The 17,861-nt window shown below is 37.0% G+C and overlaps 1 protein-coding gene across 1 annotated transcript in view; it reads left to right on the top strand.

Moving 5' to 3' along the window:
* The first annotated feature begins 12,219 nt into the window (after positions 1-12,219).
* Positions 12,220-17,861, top strand: part of LOC110172264 (uncharacterized) — a 36,226-nt gene continuing 30,584 nt past the window's right edge. The window contains 9 exon segments of the mRNA XM_055164770.1: positions 12,220-12,443; positions 14,682-14,772; positions 15,218-15,336; positions 15,407-15,581; positions 16,022-16,147; positions 16,228-16,287; positions 16,768-16,935; positions 17,194-17,298; positions 17,381-17,476. Coding sequence (XP_055020745.1) covers positions 12,256-12,443; positions 14,682-14,772; positions 15,218-15,336; positions 15,407-15,581; positions 16,022-16,147; positions 16,228-16,287; positions 16,768-16,935; positions 17,194-17,298; positions 17,381-17,476 — 1,128 coding nt within the window. The 5' untranslated portion in view covers positions 12,220-12,255.

Below are 17,861 nucleotides of genomic sequence, written 5' to 3'. Positions count from 1 at the left end.
TGTGATTCTGAAAAATGAAGAGAGGACATCGTGCCAGAGTCAGCGCTGCTGCAGTCCAGCGCAATGTGTTGGAGATAGCGATCATAGATACATGATGGACACAATGAAAACTGTGCCTATGCAATGCCGTGTGTATACCACAAGGGGGCGTCAAGTGGCCATCTATTGGTTTTCGCATTAGGGAAGGTTATGAAAAAATAATGACCCATTTTAACTAACATCACAAACTAAAGTGTAAGCGTTTCAGTGTTTAGTCAAGGAGGTTATAAAAACCTTAGCTGGATTTTCTGACTGCTGAATTGAGCCTGTACAGATGCTCTGTAAAAGTGATGACAGCTGCATCCTGCTCCTGTCACTGACCTTGAGACACAAGTGAGTGACACATTTTTTCTCAGAGGCGCTGCTGGACGCTTTGGGAGGACGTGGTCCACCGCAGACAGGTGATGGCAGTGAGTGAGCAGTTTGGGGATTCCCTGAGTGGAGGGCTGCTGTTCAGGGCGCGGCTCGTGGTGTAACATTGAGGTGACAGCTCGCGCACATTTCTCACTCGGCTCGCACATTCACATCCCTCCTCCTTCTAAAGGTTTAAGATGGAGGGAGGCCGTGTTTGTGTGTCATCTGTTCTAGTGCCAAACGCCACACCCTCATAAAGCAAATACCACAGCTGAGCACTCATACAAATACAAGCACAAAGTCAGCTTGATAAAATCCATCACAACAATCCTCTTGATTAAAATGACAAACAAGTAGAAACTTGGTCCCGCTAGTGCACACTGTTGTTGTGTCAGTAGGCAAGACACTATACCTACATTGCATACAATGAATGTGGTGTTTCAGTGAGTTATTGATAGTGGTCAGTGGTGTGGTGGTTGGAGCGGCCACTGATGCAGATCACTTTCATCAGTTAACTCCAGATCAAAAAGCTTTCCTATGAAGTAAATGAATAATGCATGAAATTGTGACTTGGAAAAGATCTATATAGGACAAATGCATTATTATTATGCAGACTGAGTAGTAATTATTGCAATAGGGTGTCAAATTCTTCAACAAAATCTACATTAATACTTATACTTAAAGTAGTCTTCGAAACAGTCTATTTTAAAATAAAGATGGACTACCTTTTCTGGTGAAAAGTTCAACACTTGGTTGTTAGCATAGAGATTAAACTCAACAGCTTACTCAATGTAAATATAATAGGTAGGTATTTTTGAGAAATTAAAAAAACAGTAATTGAATAATTCCAAGACAGATAAGACTAATGCCATTCTTTGAAACATTCAAGATAAAGCAAGGTGTTAAGCAGTAAGCAGGAGGTGGACTCTGAACTAGTGAAGTTATATAGTGCACCTAAATAAATTAATAACTCAAGCAAAAGCTAAATGAAAATGCATCCTGTATAAAATATGTAAAAAAAAAAAAAAAAGTTTCATACCAAACTACTAAAGAACATAAAGGCTTTGACGCAGTATCCAATCAGAAGCCACTGCATTGTAAATCATTTGGAATAGTTACATAATTTCTTCTAATGGTCATGAGGAGAAAGGCTTCCTGTGTAAAAGAGACTGTGGAGCAGTCTCCATCTCAATGGGAGTAGTGACCCACATTCAGGTGTTTTGGTGTCATGTGACAATCCTTTAACTGCCCCTCCCTCCCATTCTCCCCTCCCCCACTCTCTCACCAAAGGCTCTGTTTCAGTGCCCACCCAAGAGGCATATCCATGTCATCCAGTGCACAGGAACACTACTGTCACAGACCACAAGCTGTCTGCTCAAAGCCCTGGACCATTTGCGGTCTGAGTGCTCTTCCGCCTTTAAAAAGTACTGAAACTTCAAATTACAAATGTTTTTTAAATTCTACTTATGCATCCACCAATTGCAATGTGTGTTTATTTATTAAGGCATTTTACTGCAATTTAAGAATTTTATGTCAATATTAGAAAGTCCTTATGTAGACCATGAGGAAATATCATACTCAAATTTCAAATTTTTGAGATACACCATGGTTTCAGGTCTTGTTTCCATGGAGATGTGATTGCACTGAATTGCACTGTATGAAACATATGTTGCATTTATTAGAGTGAGTGGGTTGGCCTCTACGCAGATCTAACCTGTAAGATGGTGATGTAACTTGCATATCTCCATAGATATTAGACCTGTCACAATAATTACAATATCTACTTATCGTTCAATATAGGAAACCTGGAATAAAATATTTTGGGGTTCACTGTTTATCATGGGTACTTTTTCTTTGCAATAATGATGAGATTTTAGTCATTTCTTATGTAATACAATGAGACTGAGGGTTGAATAACTAACAAAATCCATAAATAATAATAATAGTTAATACAGTATCTCTCTCCCTCTTTCTTTCTCTCTAAATATTGGTTAATTTATTTGTTGCAGCTTAGACCTTTTAATCATACTGTCTATTTAAAAATGGGTTTACAGGGATTATCCTGCTTTCTGTCAGTGACACATAATAGTTTCAATATTATTGTTCACTGAAGTATCAAACTTCTTGTCATCGTGACAGGCCTAATGAATGTAGATACATCTTATGGTTTACTGTGGAACACTCCATGCAAATCAATAGCATCTCCATGAGACAAGCAGCTGGCAGACCCTCAAGCATGAAGATGACATAATGCAGCTTGTTAAATCATAAAGCTCCAGGTCAGAAGAATCGAGCTGATATTAAGTATTATTATGTTGAGGCTTGGAAGCTCAATACACAGATATGTAACTGTTCATATTCCCTCTGGTGAAATAAGACAGATCTCACACTGCCTACCTTTGCACCTGTACACACACCTGTATATGCTGCAGATAGGAGAGGCGTTCACTGCATCAATACTGAATGATGTGACTGTCTGAAGAAACATAAGACGGCAAAGAGTCCAATTCCAACATGGCGGACTAAATGTGAGCATCATTTGTTCTTGCCATCCACGTAATTCTTATAATAACAAGGATTTCAATTGACAGAATATGTTGTGTTTTATGTCAACCTCTGCATACTGGTTATCTTTGTCTGATTGCCAATGAAAACAGATAAGTGGGAGTGTATAAGGAATTGCTAAGATGAGGACTTAAGGATGTTATAATGTAAAATGTTATGTTTAAAACCTGTTTATAAGAAATGCAAAAAGTTTTTTGTTTTTTGTTTTTTTGTTATAGTTTATTAATATTATTCGCACAAATTCTCATTTAAAGGTGCACAATGTAACTTCTTGGGTCAGCCATGTGCATGTTATTGCTTTTCTAAAATGTACCATAGTATGACATTAGTGAAACATACCTGTTTAGCATTTAATTAATTACAGGTATTCATTACTAAAATATGCTATGAAAAATATGCATTACACAGCAGCAAATTTACCACAAAATTAACATAGTGCACCTTTAAAAACATATTTGCTGAATGAGCAACTTCATTATTGTTTTTTTTTTTTTACAATTGTCTCTCATCGACTGTGAACTCCACCCTATTATAGTTTGTTGTTTTTATATAAAAATGTACAGTATAAATACATGACTGAACACTTAAACCTTGCTGGTGTGCATGACTTCTTTAAATAGGCCCCCACTCTCTCGCTCTGTGCAGGTGCTGACATGGATGTTACCTTTTCAACGTGCCTTTAACCCGCAGAGTTTGTGCGGAGAGCCACACCCTGAGCCCCAGGTTCTCTCGTGAAGTTTTGAACAGATGCCTGGCACTAATTAAGCTTAAACACAAGCTTGTGAACAACAGCCAGTATGCTCTAGTTGTGTTACTGAGTCACACACATTATAAGGCTTCATTTTGTATTAGAACATCAGATATTAAATAGAAGTAAGATGAATTAATTGCAAAGGTGATACTCACAGTGTGCCACAGTATTAAATATATCTGTACCCACGGAGATAAGCAGGAGATGCCAACAGGCCAGATCTGTGGAGAAATGAGACAGCTCAAAGTATGCATGTTTTTTAAGGAGTTTTAGATGTAATAGACACCCGAAACACCTGCAGTTGAATACATGCAAGATAGATATATTTAATGCCATTCTATGGAGCATTCCAAGTAAAGCAAAAATATCTCCATGGACACAAGCAGTTACCAGAGATGTTCATAGTGCACCTGTGCTTTATATATTTTTTTATTTATTTTAATTTATTTATTTTTTATTTATTTCATAAATTTTAAGTTCCAGTACAAGTTCAAATATTCTAAAATGCCCTAATTTAAAATAAACTTTAACATAAATATATTGCTGGTTGCAATTGCAAGGCAATATAACACATCTTTCTTTAATAATGTGATAGTTATTTCCTATCATTACCATTATCCCCTATTAAGCAATATAAATCATGCAAGCAGGCAACCACACCCAAGAACTAACTGTTACACTCACTCAACAGCATTTGAATGTTCCACTAATGACACTGAACTTTCTGTGGTTCACAAACAAAACTCATAAAAATCGATACCTACCCCAACAACTGTGAACTGACATTGTACAAGAGATTTATAAGGTGGAAACAAGAAAGAGAAAGAGGTTCCCTTGCCCCCAAACTGTTAAAGGCCCTGCACTCAAATTATAGCCATGTATGTAGCATGTGTCTTACCCCAGTACATATACAATGTATAAGCAGCTCTTGAGGTCAAAATAAATCAGCTATTCTGCCTGCATCTAATTATAGAAGTGTTTTATAATTCGATAATCTGGAAGTTGTTAGCTTTACTGTGACAAAATTCCCCTCTGGTCTCTGAGAGTTGTGAAAAGCACTTATTAACTAAATGCGGTGAAGAATTAAGATGTTCTGAATGGGGAAGGTAAGTGAGGCATAACTTCTGGACCACTGCAAACCGCTTACAATGCTAGTACTGTTTTTCACATTTCAAGATAGTAAAAATCTGTTACAGCACTTTTCATTTTGATTCTAAGTTTGTATATGTTAAAATGGAAAAGTAAGAATATTATGATTTTAGTATGTATATTGCAATGTGTAATGGGCTTTCTTATTAATAAGTACCTTTGAAAAAAAATAAAATGAATTTGGGGTTTGACACAAGCCCATCAGACCATGACTGAAATGATAAAATGTCTACACTAAGGAATAGATGTGTCTGAACATGCAGCCTCTCCATGTCATAAATACAGTAAAACTTGGAGCACTAGACTGGGGTTCATTGGACAGGAGTGGGATTCTAATACTGAGACTTGGGTGTGTTCATGGGTGCGGTGAAATTGCCTGGAGAACTTTCCTCTGCTCACCTGTGGGACCTGGGTTCATCTGAGCTGAGAACTGGGAAACAGAGTTGTCCTTTGTTCTGTGTAATTACCTTTCAGTTCACAGGAAAGTGAAAGCTAAATATTATGTGCCAGGGATGTTACAACGCCAAGATTTACACATGATTATAGTGATTCTACAGTTACAGACACCCAAAAACGTGTAATTTCACTGTGTAATATAATAGGTTGGACTAATTTCATTAAAACAAAGTATGTTCAAAATGGTTTTCTATTTAGATAATGACATAAGACTGCAAGACACGTCACAACATCACAAACTCAGTTTTCATTTGACAGTTGAGTGGCGCTTAGAAAATTGCAAACAATGCAATTATTTAAAGGTGCACTGCGTAACTTTTCTGATGGAGGGTGTTCATGGTAAGACATTAAACATATAGCTGACTAGGATTTATTCATTCTAGACAAAGCAATTATATTTCTATGGAGACAAGCAGGTGGAGGACCCTCCACCACAAAACTTATGCAGTGCACCTTTAAGTAACACAGTTTCATCTGCAAACAAATATAAAAATTCTGTTTTATTAAATTAACCCTCGTACTTACTTAATCCTGTAGTTTACCCTCAGGAACATGTTGAACAAGCTGAAATGCATAAGATTCTTATTTTTACCTGTTCATTTTATTTTTGTCAAATGTTATTGCTGCTGCAGGTGTTTAAGAGTGTTCACACTTCACAAAATTGGGACTAAACTGTGACTATGACTGGTACTGAACCAGACTAGGCCAGAACTAAACCAGGAATAGAACTGAGGAAACAAAATTAACTTTAGATTTATGGCCCTACCAAGACCTATACAAATTGTGAATGCACCCTAAAAATGGAATCCTGAACAGGATGCTTCATTTAAAACATAAACCAATTGCAATACTCTAGATACTAATACTAATACTAGAAAATCACAATAAAATATTTTCTAAACATTTCTGCCCTGTTATATGACAGCAGCTCTCCTATGGTGTTCATTTGTGATGATTAAAGATGCACTGTGTAACTTTTCTGGAGGGAATACGCAGCCTGTTCATCTCCATGGAGATGTTAATGCTTTGATTTGAATTGTCCACAGAATAGTATTAAACTAACATGTCTTGCATTTATTCAACTAGAGGTATTTAAGTGCACAAATCTAACCTGTAATTTGGCTCGTAACTCTGAAGGAGATTGATAAGTTTATGGCGATACTTTTTGCATGTACTTTTTTATTTCATGACTCATGTTTTATGGGGCAGAGCAGTCTTATATAATCATGTGCTAATTCTGTCTGTGGAGTGAATTCTACAAAGTGTGTTATTGTAAAAGCACTGAACTCAAACTTCCATATGGGTATGGCTTCCATGAGACCCTTGATGCCAGTTAAAATACAGTACATTCAGAGTTTTCTGTGGAGAAGCTAAGGATTGTGTTAGGGCAGAAACTACAGAACCAAAGAGCAAAGTACAGTCGGTAGCAAATCCCAGAAGAGAAAGACCCCAAAAGGCTGCAAAGAAAGAGAGATAATGTCTTGTCTTAATGTCTTAATGGTACTGAATAAAATTATTCTAAATGATATTTCAGTGTGTGGTAGAGGAATGAATTCTTCAGAAGATGTTAATACACCCACACATCATATGGGATAGATTACAAATCGGGACAATCTAAAATGGTGAAAAACAGTGCACAAGTTATAACTAAAGCTGACAAACACATTGAAAAATATGAAAAACTAAATGTTAAAGGTGCACTGTGTAACTTTTCTGGAGGGGGTCCACGATCTGTTGACTTTCATGGACATGCTAATGCTTTGGTTTAAATTGTCCACATTATGATATTAACTAATCTGTCTTGCATTTATTAAACTACAGGTGTCATTTTTGCTCAAAAAATATCTTAAAAAAAAAAAAAATTCTTACCTTGACTGGGGTCATCTAACCTGTAATTTGGCTTGCAAGTCTCCATAGAGATTCATATGTTTTTGGTCATACTGTGGAACATTCTAGGCCCATCTTCACAGAGACAAGCAGGTGACAGACCTTTCAACAGACAATATACATAGGGCACCTTTAATTTGGCAAATAAGTGTAAACCAATAAATATAGGGATACAGGGCTGCATGATTTTGGTAGAATAAACATATAGCGCTTGCAAATAGATTTGTATTATATGTTTTTAAAAAATATGATTTTGTTTTGTTGTGCTTATTGTAAACAACTCCAGGAGCATTAACATTTGACAGAAGACTGAAATATGAACAACTAAACTACAAGAATCCCATGAATTTCGTAACATGAGAGAGAGATATTTTACTAACCCTAAGGGAAATTTTAGTCTTGCTGCAGCAACATTTACACTGCACTTCTCAGTCACCTTTGTGTCTCAGTCAAAGGTCTCAGTGCAGTTTAACAGGAGGAATGGTCAGGTAGGGTCAGCAGATCCTGTGGAAGAGCCAAAAGTGTCTCTCCTCTGTGTCCTGCAGCATCACAGCCGGAGAGGCCTGGCTCTTACTCCACTCTGGTGTTTTTGTAGATGATAAAAGAAGCCATTCCCTCAAAGTATAGTCTAAACTACATTTGTCACATTTTTTTTAAAGACCAGATATATTGTTCTTTGCAGATGACATCCTATTATCTGCAGCCTTTGCAATTTGGTGATTGAGCCAATTCAAATTTAGATTTTAATTTGACTGTGAAATACTGTGCAGCCCTAGACACAACCATTAATCACTCAAAATAGTATATTATATTTCATTGTTTTGACTGGAGAACCACATTTTTTAAAATTCTTAGACAAACATTCATAAACGGAGGATTTACAGTAGGAAGCCTCAAAGATTAAGGCAACGTCAACACTCTCTAGTATGATTCAGCTTTTCTGAGTACTGTTTGTACAAGTTTGTCCAGGGGATATATACTGGAGAGGTTGGTGGGATGAGTTACAGTAACAAAAGAATGAACTGAAGCAAATGTGACATCAAAGTGGGTTAAGGAGGTTTAAGTGCTCCTTGTAGCAGCATAGTTTCACATAAATCTACTTTCTGGGACAAGAGCAGTCTATTTCCTGGTGCACAATTACAGGACTGCTTGTACATATAACTGGAGTCTCTTAAAGGGCTCATATTACACTAATTTCAGATACATGTTTTAATGTTTCCTAATCAAAAAGATACCTGGAGTTGTCTTTTGTTTTATTCACACGTTTAACACACAAACCCTGAATATTTAGGCTCAGTTCTTCTTTCTTCTTTCTTCTTCTTCTTCCACCTTGTAATGTCATGCAGTAATACAGGAAGTGCGCCACTGTGTTTTTAAACTCCGTACATCTTAATCATTTGGATCATTTCAGGCCTGGAATCACCAGTCTTTATCGAAATAAGTAAAAGGTAGCTGGAACCTCACAAGGTGGAACAGAGCATTTTGAGCTTTGGAGATGTAGACAGGTTAATAAATAAAAAGGTTACTCAAATATGTGCGAATGAAACACAACTCCTGTTATGTTGTTGTAGATGTAGCAACATTCTAACATGGCTTAAAGCTCATAAGAGTCAATTTTGTGTAACCTGTGCTAGCTGCAAGAAAAATATATGCAAATAAAATGCATGATATGTATTTGACAAAAGTGGAGTGTACAAAAACCAAAAGACAACTATTGCAAGAATTAAAGAATAAACATTACCTCGGTCATTAAAAGTACATATTTGTATTCATTATAATTCACATATAAAGTGTCGATCGGGTAACCACAGGAGTCCCATTTCCGTGTACAAGCCTTATCGTGTCTGCGGTGATCAGGAATGAGAGATACACAGGGTGGGGACAGTTGAAAAAAACCTTTGAATCCTAACATTATTAAAATTGAAATTCATGTTAACCGTGTTTGTACAATTCGAAAAGTGCTATTTTTCTGGGTTTTGAAGACTATTACTAGTGACTCTAAAAATGGCAAATTAGTGTGCAAGCAGTAATAAGCAATGGTTTCTCTTGCAGAGGAATGCTGCTTTGGCTCAGACTGCATATCTGTGCTTTTTAAGTGCAGGTAAAGGCGTGTTCATAAGTGTCTTTTGCCACAGGGAACAGCACAGTGTTAAGTTGGGACTTTTTTGTCCTGAGAATATTTTAAAGCTGTTAATTATATTTTTGAACCACAAAAACACTTGAACTTGTCACTTGAACAAACGTAAAAATGCCCCATAACAACAGAATTTATGCAAACTGGACTACTACAGTTATTAAAGGTGCACTGTGTAACTTTTCAGGTAGAGGCTGCTTGCATTTCTTAAATTACTGGTGTTTTAAATAGTTTGAAAAACTATTAATTTTTCCACCATTCTGACTTGGTATTGTCACCTACTGGACTCCACAGAGATCGAAAAGTTTAAAACAATACAGTAGAACATTCCAAACAAAGCAAAAAAGTTTCCTTGAAGGCAAGCATTTTCACATACGAGCTATCGACCTTTAAGCTTTAGAATAAGCCAATATTTTGTTTGGCCAACCACCTGTCTGAAGGATAGACACAAAGCTTTGTTTGAACACTTACAATGAGGATACTGCACAAAAGGTGACAGTGTAACTCTCTACAGGATTTAAAGTAGTAGACTTGTGCATTTTTAAGTTTAGATCTCTACAAATGTGCTCTGCTTTACTGCAATTTTAATTTTTAAGTTGTTTTCACAATTCCACAAAATTATAAAGGCATCTTTTCCCTACAATTGTGCCATTCATATACCATGTTCTCACATTCATACACCACTGATTCCAAATACAGTACATGCAACATTCCTGCAGAAAGAAACACATGAACAGTGAATGTAACAGTTGAAGCTCATTTTGACACTAGATGACACTTTTAAAGCCCACTGCAGAACTACCCATATGCAGAGGTATGCTTGCAAAGCTGTACACAAGATAAGTCTTTTCACACTCAGAGTGTAGTCAGAAGGTGACTAGAGGCTAAATATTTCTGTTATGGGTTGTCCTGATGTCTTGTCAGATATCATATTATAACACCACTGATTCCAAATACATGCAACATTCCTGCAGAAAGAAACATATGGACAGTGAATCTGACATCTCTGCAGAAGTATGCTTGTAAACCTAGAGACAGTATCAGTCACAAATTGTACTACAGCCTACTCTTCTTCACCACCATTTACAACTACTCAAAAACTTAACTTATTTGCTAAACAGTGAGACATATAGGACTACATTTATACCATACTACATACAACTGTACAACAACTCAACTTTATGTAATAGATTTAAGAATTAAATATAAATAAGAATTAAGATAACTGTCTATCATGTCAATCACTATTTTACTTTTTCATCTTTGCACTTTCTCCTTATGGCCTCTTGTATCTAGCTGAAATATATTTGTATTACTATAATTTTATATTTTTTATTTTTACTTTACATTTAGAAAAAATGCCTTATTTTTGCCACTTAATTTTAATTGATCATTACCATTTATATTTTTTTCACTTTGTTCTTATAATATATTGTGATGTGTGAGCTACTGTGTCCAAATAATTTCCCTTGTGGATCAATAAAGCTTGTCTAAGTTTAAGTCTATATTCTTTTGGATTCATACAATAACAATTTCACTTATGTGATATAACATACCTACCTGTTATTGTCTTAGTTGAGATTCATTCTTAATCTGCAGACTTTTAAATTACTTGCTTCTTTTGACCAAGGATAGGATCCCGAACTAGGTCAAGATAATATTGAAAAATGCTCTTTCTCTTTCCCTGCTGCATGTGCTTAAACCTTAAACCTCTATCAAATGTACTCCATCTTGTGCATTTAAGATTATTATTATTTTTGTTATTGAGCATTGCAAATATCAATATCCTCGCTTATTTCAAATATGTACACACTGTAGACTAGAGGCACTTGTTGAATCTCACATTGCTGTTCAGAGCAAACTCACTGTCATTTTATTTACAGCTGTCAAACTAGTTTTTCCTGCAAGTCCCACCTATGACTCCAGGCAAGTGTCAAAGCAGAGATACAGATTAGATTAGATATGTGCTGTCTTTGGACAGATGGCTGGTCTGAGAGAAGAGAGACAGAAAGTTTGAAGATAGTGACTGAGATATTATTGTCAATCATCACCTCTTTGTCTCCTCTTCGACCACCAACATTTAAATGGTTATTAGACATTCTCACTTGCATCTTGCTTTTCTTGTCCCTCTACTGAGAAGCCATATATATATTTGCACACTTAAAGGTGCACTATGTAACCTTTGTGTGGAGGGTCGATCATCAGCTTGTCTCCATGGAGATGATATTGCTTTGCCTGTAATGTTCCTCAGTATTTCTTACGAATTATCTATCATGGAGACAATCAGATGACACCATGCAGACCAAGTTACAAGTCAGATCTGTGTGTCATATCTATCTATATTGTAATATATTATACATAATATAGATATGTATGTTTAATGCTATACTGTGGAACATCCCAGGCAAAGCAATGGCAAAAGCATGGACACAAGCAATTGGCGGACTCTCCACCAGAAAAGCTACATAGTGCATCTTTAAACCCTATCTCGAACAAAAATGTGCATAATAGGCTTCAGTCATGTATATAGGCCAATATGTCATGCTTGATTACACCTTGTAATCAAGTATTGGTGATACTGAAAAATGGCTGCTGTTACACAACGTTTCAGAACAACTTTCTCCTATTAACAGCTCGTAACACTTATCAGAGCTTTCTCAATGTCCCTACCTCCAGCGGAGTCAATGTTATGGAAGGGGTGTGTCTCCAAAGAAGAGGCAAAAGTTCCCACTCAGCGCTTTCGAGAGGTGTGGTTATTCCTCTGCTGAAGTGATCCTCCCCAGTCCCCCGGACAGAGCGCGCACTGTGCAGAGGGACAGGCAGAGGGACCAGGCGGACAGGTGTACACGGACCGGTGTGCACCGTCCTCTGCGGGACACGCAAGGACTTTTCCCCTCTGGAAGTTGCTCACGGGTTCAACATGAGTCTGTACGGCTCCCAGAAGGGTCTGAACAGGAGGGTCAGCTCCAAGAGCGACCTCGGCGGCGGAGGAACATACAGCTACGCGCGCAGTGAGGTGCTGCAGGGAGGGGGCAATGGATACGACCCCTATATGGACGGATACAACACGTACAGCTTCACCGCCAAGACCATGGGGAGCGGGATGAGGTATGTCTCCGCTGGATTTTTGCTTTGACAAATTTGAGATTATTTTATGGCAATTGTATCCTATAGACATGTCTAAAACATTCACGAAACAAAAATACAAGGCTAATGTCTCTGGGCTTATTTGTTGCTAGACTGTAAAGGTGAGCTGGTGAGTTTATTCGTCCTGCAGAAGCAGCTATTAATAATTAATACAAGCCAACTCAATGCATAAATGACTTGGCTGGTAGTTTCATTTAACCATGAAAGTCAAATTAAAGTCTCCAGCGCTTTAGATAACGATGATAGAGCTCTGTCTGTTAAGTACAGGTGATAGTTTTATAATTTTGTCGTTCCCCACCTCTTTTGTCAACAGCTACTTTGCTGCAAATTGCAAGGATTTTGCTACTATGTCAGGCAACTATATGCAGAAGCAGAAAACACCAGTCTTATAATGCACAGAGTCGAAATCGATAGCATCCTGACGGCAACAGAGTCATTAGACACTTGACTGTGTCACTGAATTCAGTTAGCATAGCTGCTGTCCAATCATACAACAACCAAAAGTGTACAAGCATATATAGTATGGAGTATTAATTACTGCTCCATTGCACTTATTTTAGGCTATAGACTCTTGATTAGGTGTTTCTGAATTTTGAAATGGCATTATGAAACATTTATCTTATATTTATATCTGATATGCATTGTTACTGACAGTAACCATCAGGGCCTAGGATTACACTATTTACAAAACCGTGTGTCTATATGAAGGTGCTCTTTGTTGTTAAAGTTCAACAAAAGGTCTTGGCCTACTGCCTGTGAGTGTTGTAACAGAGGAATCCCTTGGTGCTTTTATTCATTGCTTTTCGGTGACATCACTTCTTTTTGTTTTGAACCATTTGACTTTTAAAGGAATTTTGCCTCAAATTATATTTTTATTTGGAATTGTTTATTGCTAAACAGCCCTCACGTAAAACCCATGGATAATGTGTCTCCTGAAAAAAAGTGGGAAATATATTGAAAAAATAATCCCAGTTGTCATTCTGAAGAACAACTTTAAAAAGTTACAAAAAGAGGTGATTTGAGGTGCCTTTCTCGTGGAGAGTCCGCCACCTGTAATCCTGTTATTGTTTTGCCTGAAATGTCATAATATCTAAATCCATGGAGACAAGCAGGTGTTGCAAACAGGCCAAATTACTGGTCAGATCTTTGGAGAGGTGAGTCTGCTCAGAGTAAGAACGCATGTTGGTTAAGTTTTTACAATATAAACACTTCTTATTGAATAAATGCAAGATAGATGGTTTATAGAATATCTCCATGAAACAAGCAGATGGCAGACCTTCCAACAGAATATAACATTACCTTAAATGTGGTAGTCCAAAACCTTGCAGCGTCATTTTTCAAACACAGACACTTTCCGTATTAGGTTTGGTTATTAGGTTTCGGTACTTGATTGAATTGAACTAATTGACTTTTGTCATAGGAATAATAAAAGAAATACATACATTTTTGTCAACATCAGCCTCCTCTAGTACATAACAATGTGAATAAAGATCCTGTCATGTTAACAAACTACCACAGTGATTGAGATTTGAATAGGGCCACAGTGTAATGACCATTTTGCCCTTGTTACCCTGCAGTTGCTCAACCCGTCCCAGCTCTGGAGGTAACTTTGTATTGATTTATGGCTCACAATGAAGCGTCAAGTTCCATCTGCTGTAGCGACTGTACACTCACTTGCTATTACAGAGATGCTCTTGTCAGTTTTAGCAGAAATGTATGACTGCTCCTCTGTAAAGAAAGGTCTGTACCATCTGTTGTGTAAGCTGGTGACAGGTAATGAGCATTATAATGAAGCTCCCACTACTTCACAAATATAGTTCTGTTGGGACATGAACAGCGTAAATATGGGATAATAATATGCAAATTATCTGGCAACAGTTATCTTTTGTCAGGCTTTTTTACTTTCCCACAAACTTGCTCCTATATTGAGTTGATAACAATTATGTTATAAATGTCTTGGTTGAGATTCAAGTATGTAAACAAACAATAAAATTTAAAACAGAAATGGCAGACATATAATATTTTTTTAACCCCTTTTTGAAGCTTACACTGCTTCACATTTATATACCTTTTTTGCAGCTTTTCAGTTTGGTTTAGTTATTTATTTTTAGTAAAAATTCTATTTAGATATATTGCAGAGGTCTTGTATTAATAAAAAATTAAGACAAAATGACATATTATTATATTTGCTGTTTGCAGTTCTAGCACTCATGCTGTCCACCAGAAAGCCATGATGCTTCAGAACAACTGCCAAGAATACCTGAAGCAAGCTGAATACGCCCTTCAAATTGTGAGTCACAAACCACGATCAGAGGTTTATTACTTTGCACATCTCAGTGTAAATAAACCTTGTGTGCGCTCCTGATCATCCTATGTTTTACAACGTTTACTGGCATCTAGCTGCAAAGAGTGGCAGCCATCCAGTTATGTCGATGAGCTGACAATGAGCAGGCTATTCTTAGTAATCTTAGTGTCATACAGTGATTTTAAAAATCTGTATATCTTTGTCATCTTAACTTATGTTGATTTTACTGCTATTTTTTGGACATGCTCACCTGATTTATCTGTGTGAAATGTTTTAGCTGTAATGTTTCTTGAAGTTACATAGTTACACTGTGTTGCAAAACATACTAGCACATGATAAAACTTATTTTGTTAAAAGTATAACCAAACTTCATACCATGCAGTTGTAACGGTATATTGCTGCACTCTGAAAGTATTTTGTTGTGTTATAGGGCAATTCTGGAGATGCAGAGCATTTCATGATCAAAGCCAGAGAGACCATCGAACAGCTGAAGAGCTGTGCCCTGGACCTGCGGCAGTTGGGTCAGCCCAGTGAAAACGTCATGAGGACGTAAGGATTCTTCTGGTTACCTGTATTTTGCTGCAGTAGATCCTTGACTCTGTGCTTGTCCTGAAAACAGCATGGAGATATATAAGGATCAGCTGAAGGGGGTCCACATGGCCTTAACTGGCTCCATGCGCCGGAGAAAGAGCGGCAGAGCAGGCAGCACCTCTGGGATTGCAGTGGGAGGAGGGGGCTGGGAGGAGCCCCCACGGAGCTACCAGGATGCTATGGCATGGATCGGACAGCACAAGGTCTGTAGAGACAATCTGGTGTATTAAGCTACTGCTGCTTGTTTACATGAGAAAATACAATTTAAATTATGTAGTGTTTGGCGTATAATATCATTCATATTTTATACTTCTTATACTCGGTGCTGAGGAATTTATGATTACTAAAGGACTGAAGATTTATGATTATTAATGTTTGAGGGTGTAAAAAATGACTGACAGAAATCTCATTAAAAGCTTAGAAGAACTTGTAGATAACAGCATTTTTCTGCAATGCGCTGTCAGTGACACAGCCCAACTACACACACTTAAACTGGGATATTATCTCTGTGCAGTTTTAGGTTAGCATTCTTTAGTAATTTTTGTGTCTGGTTTTGGTTTTGACAAAAGGCACATTCAAACCACTTCTTACAACTCACTTTGTTCCACTGAATCCTTGTAATTTCTGTTTTGTAAATGTCCAGCGTCTGATTGAAACTGCTCCTTGGGGAGATGATGCAACAACCATCGACCAGCAGCTGATCAGCCACCAAAAGTTTCACAGCTCCATCCAGAGAAGCCAGGAGGTGGACAAGGCCAGGGATGACCTAGTATGTGCCACTGAAAGCTAAGAAAAATATACAAATATTTGATAGCATTTGAATGAAGGCTATTTGTTCATTACTTCTAGATGAAAAAAGGTGACAGAGCAAATCTTCACGCGCTAGATCAAGAGTGGGACAGTCTGCAGGTAAACCACATGCATAGTTAGGGCTGGACAATAGGATGATTAAAATCCAATTTTGTCTCATGCCTGTAATGATCCAATATTTTGGTGATTCACTATTTCTCTATTTAAAGCAGGTTTGCACTTGAATTGTGATAAAATCTAAATTGTGATCTGTTTCCAAGAAATTTTATGATTTCTCCCACGCCTATGCAATATTCATGTCTATTATGGTCCAAATAATTAACATATATCAGCATTTCCCAGATTTTGTTAAGATTATAATTTCATCTCATTCAATTTGATGAATATTATTGTAATATACTGCCTACATTTAATTTTTAAGCAGTCAGTGTGGTCTCTTTTATAAGTTTATGATAATACAATTGGAAGCATAGTCAAATTTTAGACTATAGGGGGGACCACCATAGTCTCCTGTATTAATGGAAAACACTGTATATAACACAGAAGGTATATAACACTTTTGTTCCTCTTTACTTTCAGCAAATGTCTTTTGCAAGGATTCAGCAGTTGAGAGACCTTCTGCAGATTATCCAGGAAATTTCCAGAGAGATTATGTGGGTGAACGACAAAGAGGAGGAGGAGCTGGTGTTTGACTGGGGAGACAAAAACATTGACCAGTACATTCCCAAGAAACAGGAGAGCTACTCGGTTTGTCAGATCTCTTCATTTTTACACAATATTACAGAAATGTACACAACATTTATACAGTTACAATTGTAACAATACTTGGCACAGCAGAATGCTGTAAATACCTTTTGCATGGCTAATCTGCTCTCATAACATAAGAGACCAATCAACTGTCTCTTGGGTTTTTGGCAGCTGCAGTCAGTCATCTACTTGGAGAGATTACAAAACGTGTTTATGTAACTGCACCCAGTTAATGTGTGCCCTCAATGTCTTCAACAGAAACTGATGAGTGAGCTCGAGGAGAAGGAAAAAGATCTGAATAAACTTAAAACTAAAGGTGATACGCTTCTTAAAAACAACCATCCTGCATCTGACAAGATTGAGGTGTGAATTTTGCTTTCTACGACTACATACCATTAATTTCAACAGTTTGTTAATGCAGTTTGTATCTCATTTATATACGCAGGCTTACAGAGACACACTGCAAACTCAGTGGAGTTGGCTTCTCCAAATTACAAAGTGTATTGATACACACCTGAAGGAAAATGCTGCCTATAGCCAGGTAATGTAAACAATCAGCAGTAAACAACAAGCTTTAGAATGGGTTTCTATGCACACACACAGTACTAGGGTATGGATCATATTGGTGGTATTACTGGTATTGGGGATGTTTTAACTTATTGGTATCCATACAATTTCTACAGCTTTTTTCAATTTCTAATTAAGAGCTATGAAGCCGAAGAGAAGGCTGTATGTTTCAATAATCATCATGAACATAAATTACTACAGTGAAAAGAGATTTTTTTTTTGTTAACTTAATTACAAGTTTACTTAAATCTGTAGGCCTTACCATAGATTATAAAAGACTGATATGTGCAAATAAAACAAGACACATACTATATATCAATACTGATCAACCTATGTTGCACATACAATCTATCTCACCA

This window comes from Boleophthalmus pectinirostris, unplaced genomic scaffold (genome assembly GCF_026225935.1).
Source record: "Boleophthalmus pectinirostris isolate CB_2022bp ecotype Guang Dong unplaced genomic scaffold, ASM2622593v1 HiC_scaffold_7, whole genome shotgun sequence".
In the NCBI taxonomy this organism is placed as follows: Eukaryota; Metazoa; Chordata; class Actinopteri; order Gobiiformes; family Gobiidae; genus Boleophthalmus; species Boleophthalmus pectinirostris.
The sequence above is the reverse complement of the archived record's forward strand: the minus strand, read 5'-3'. Positions and strand labels throughout refer to the sequence as shown.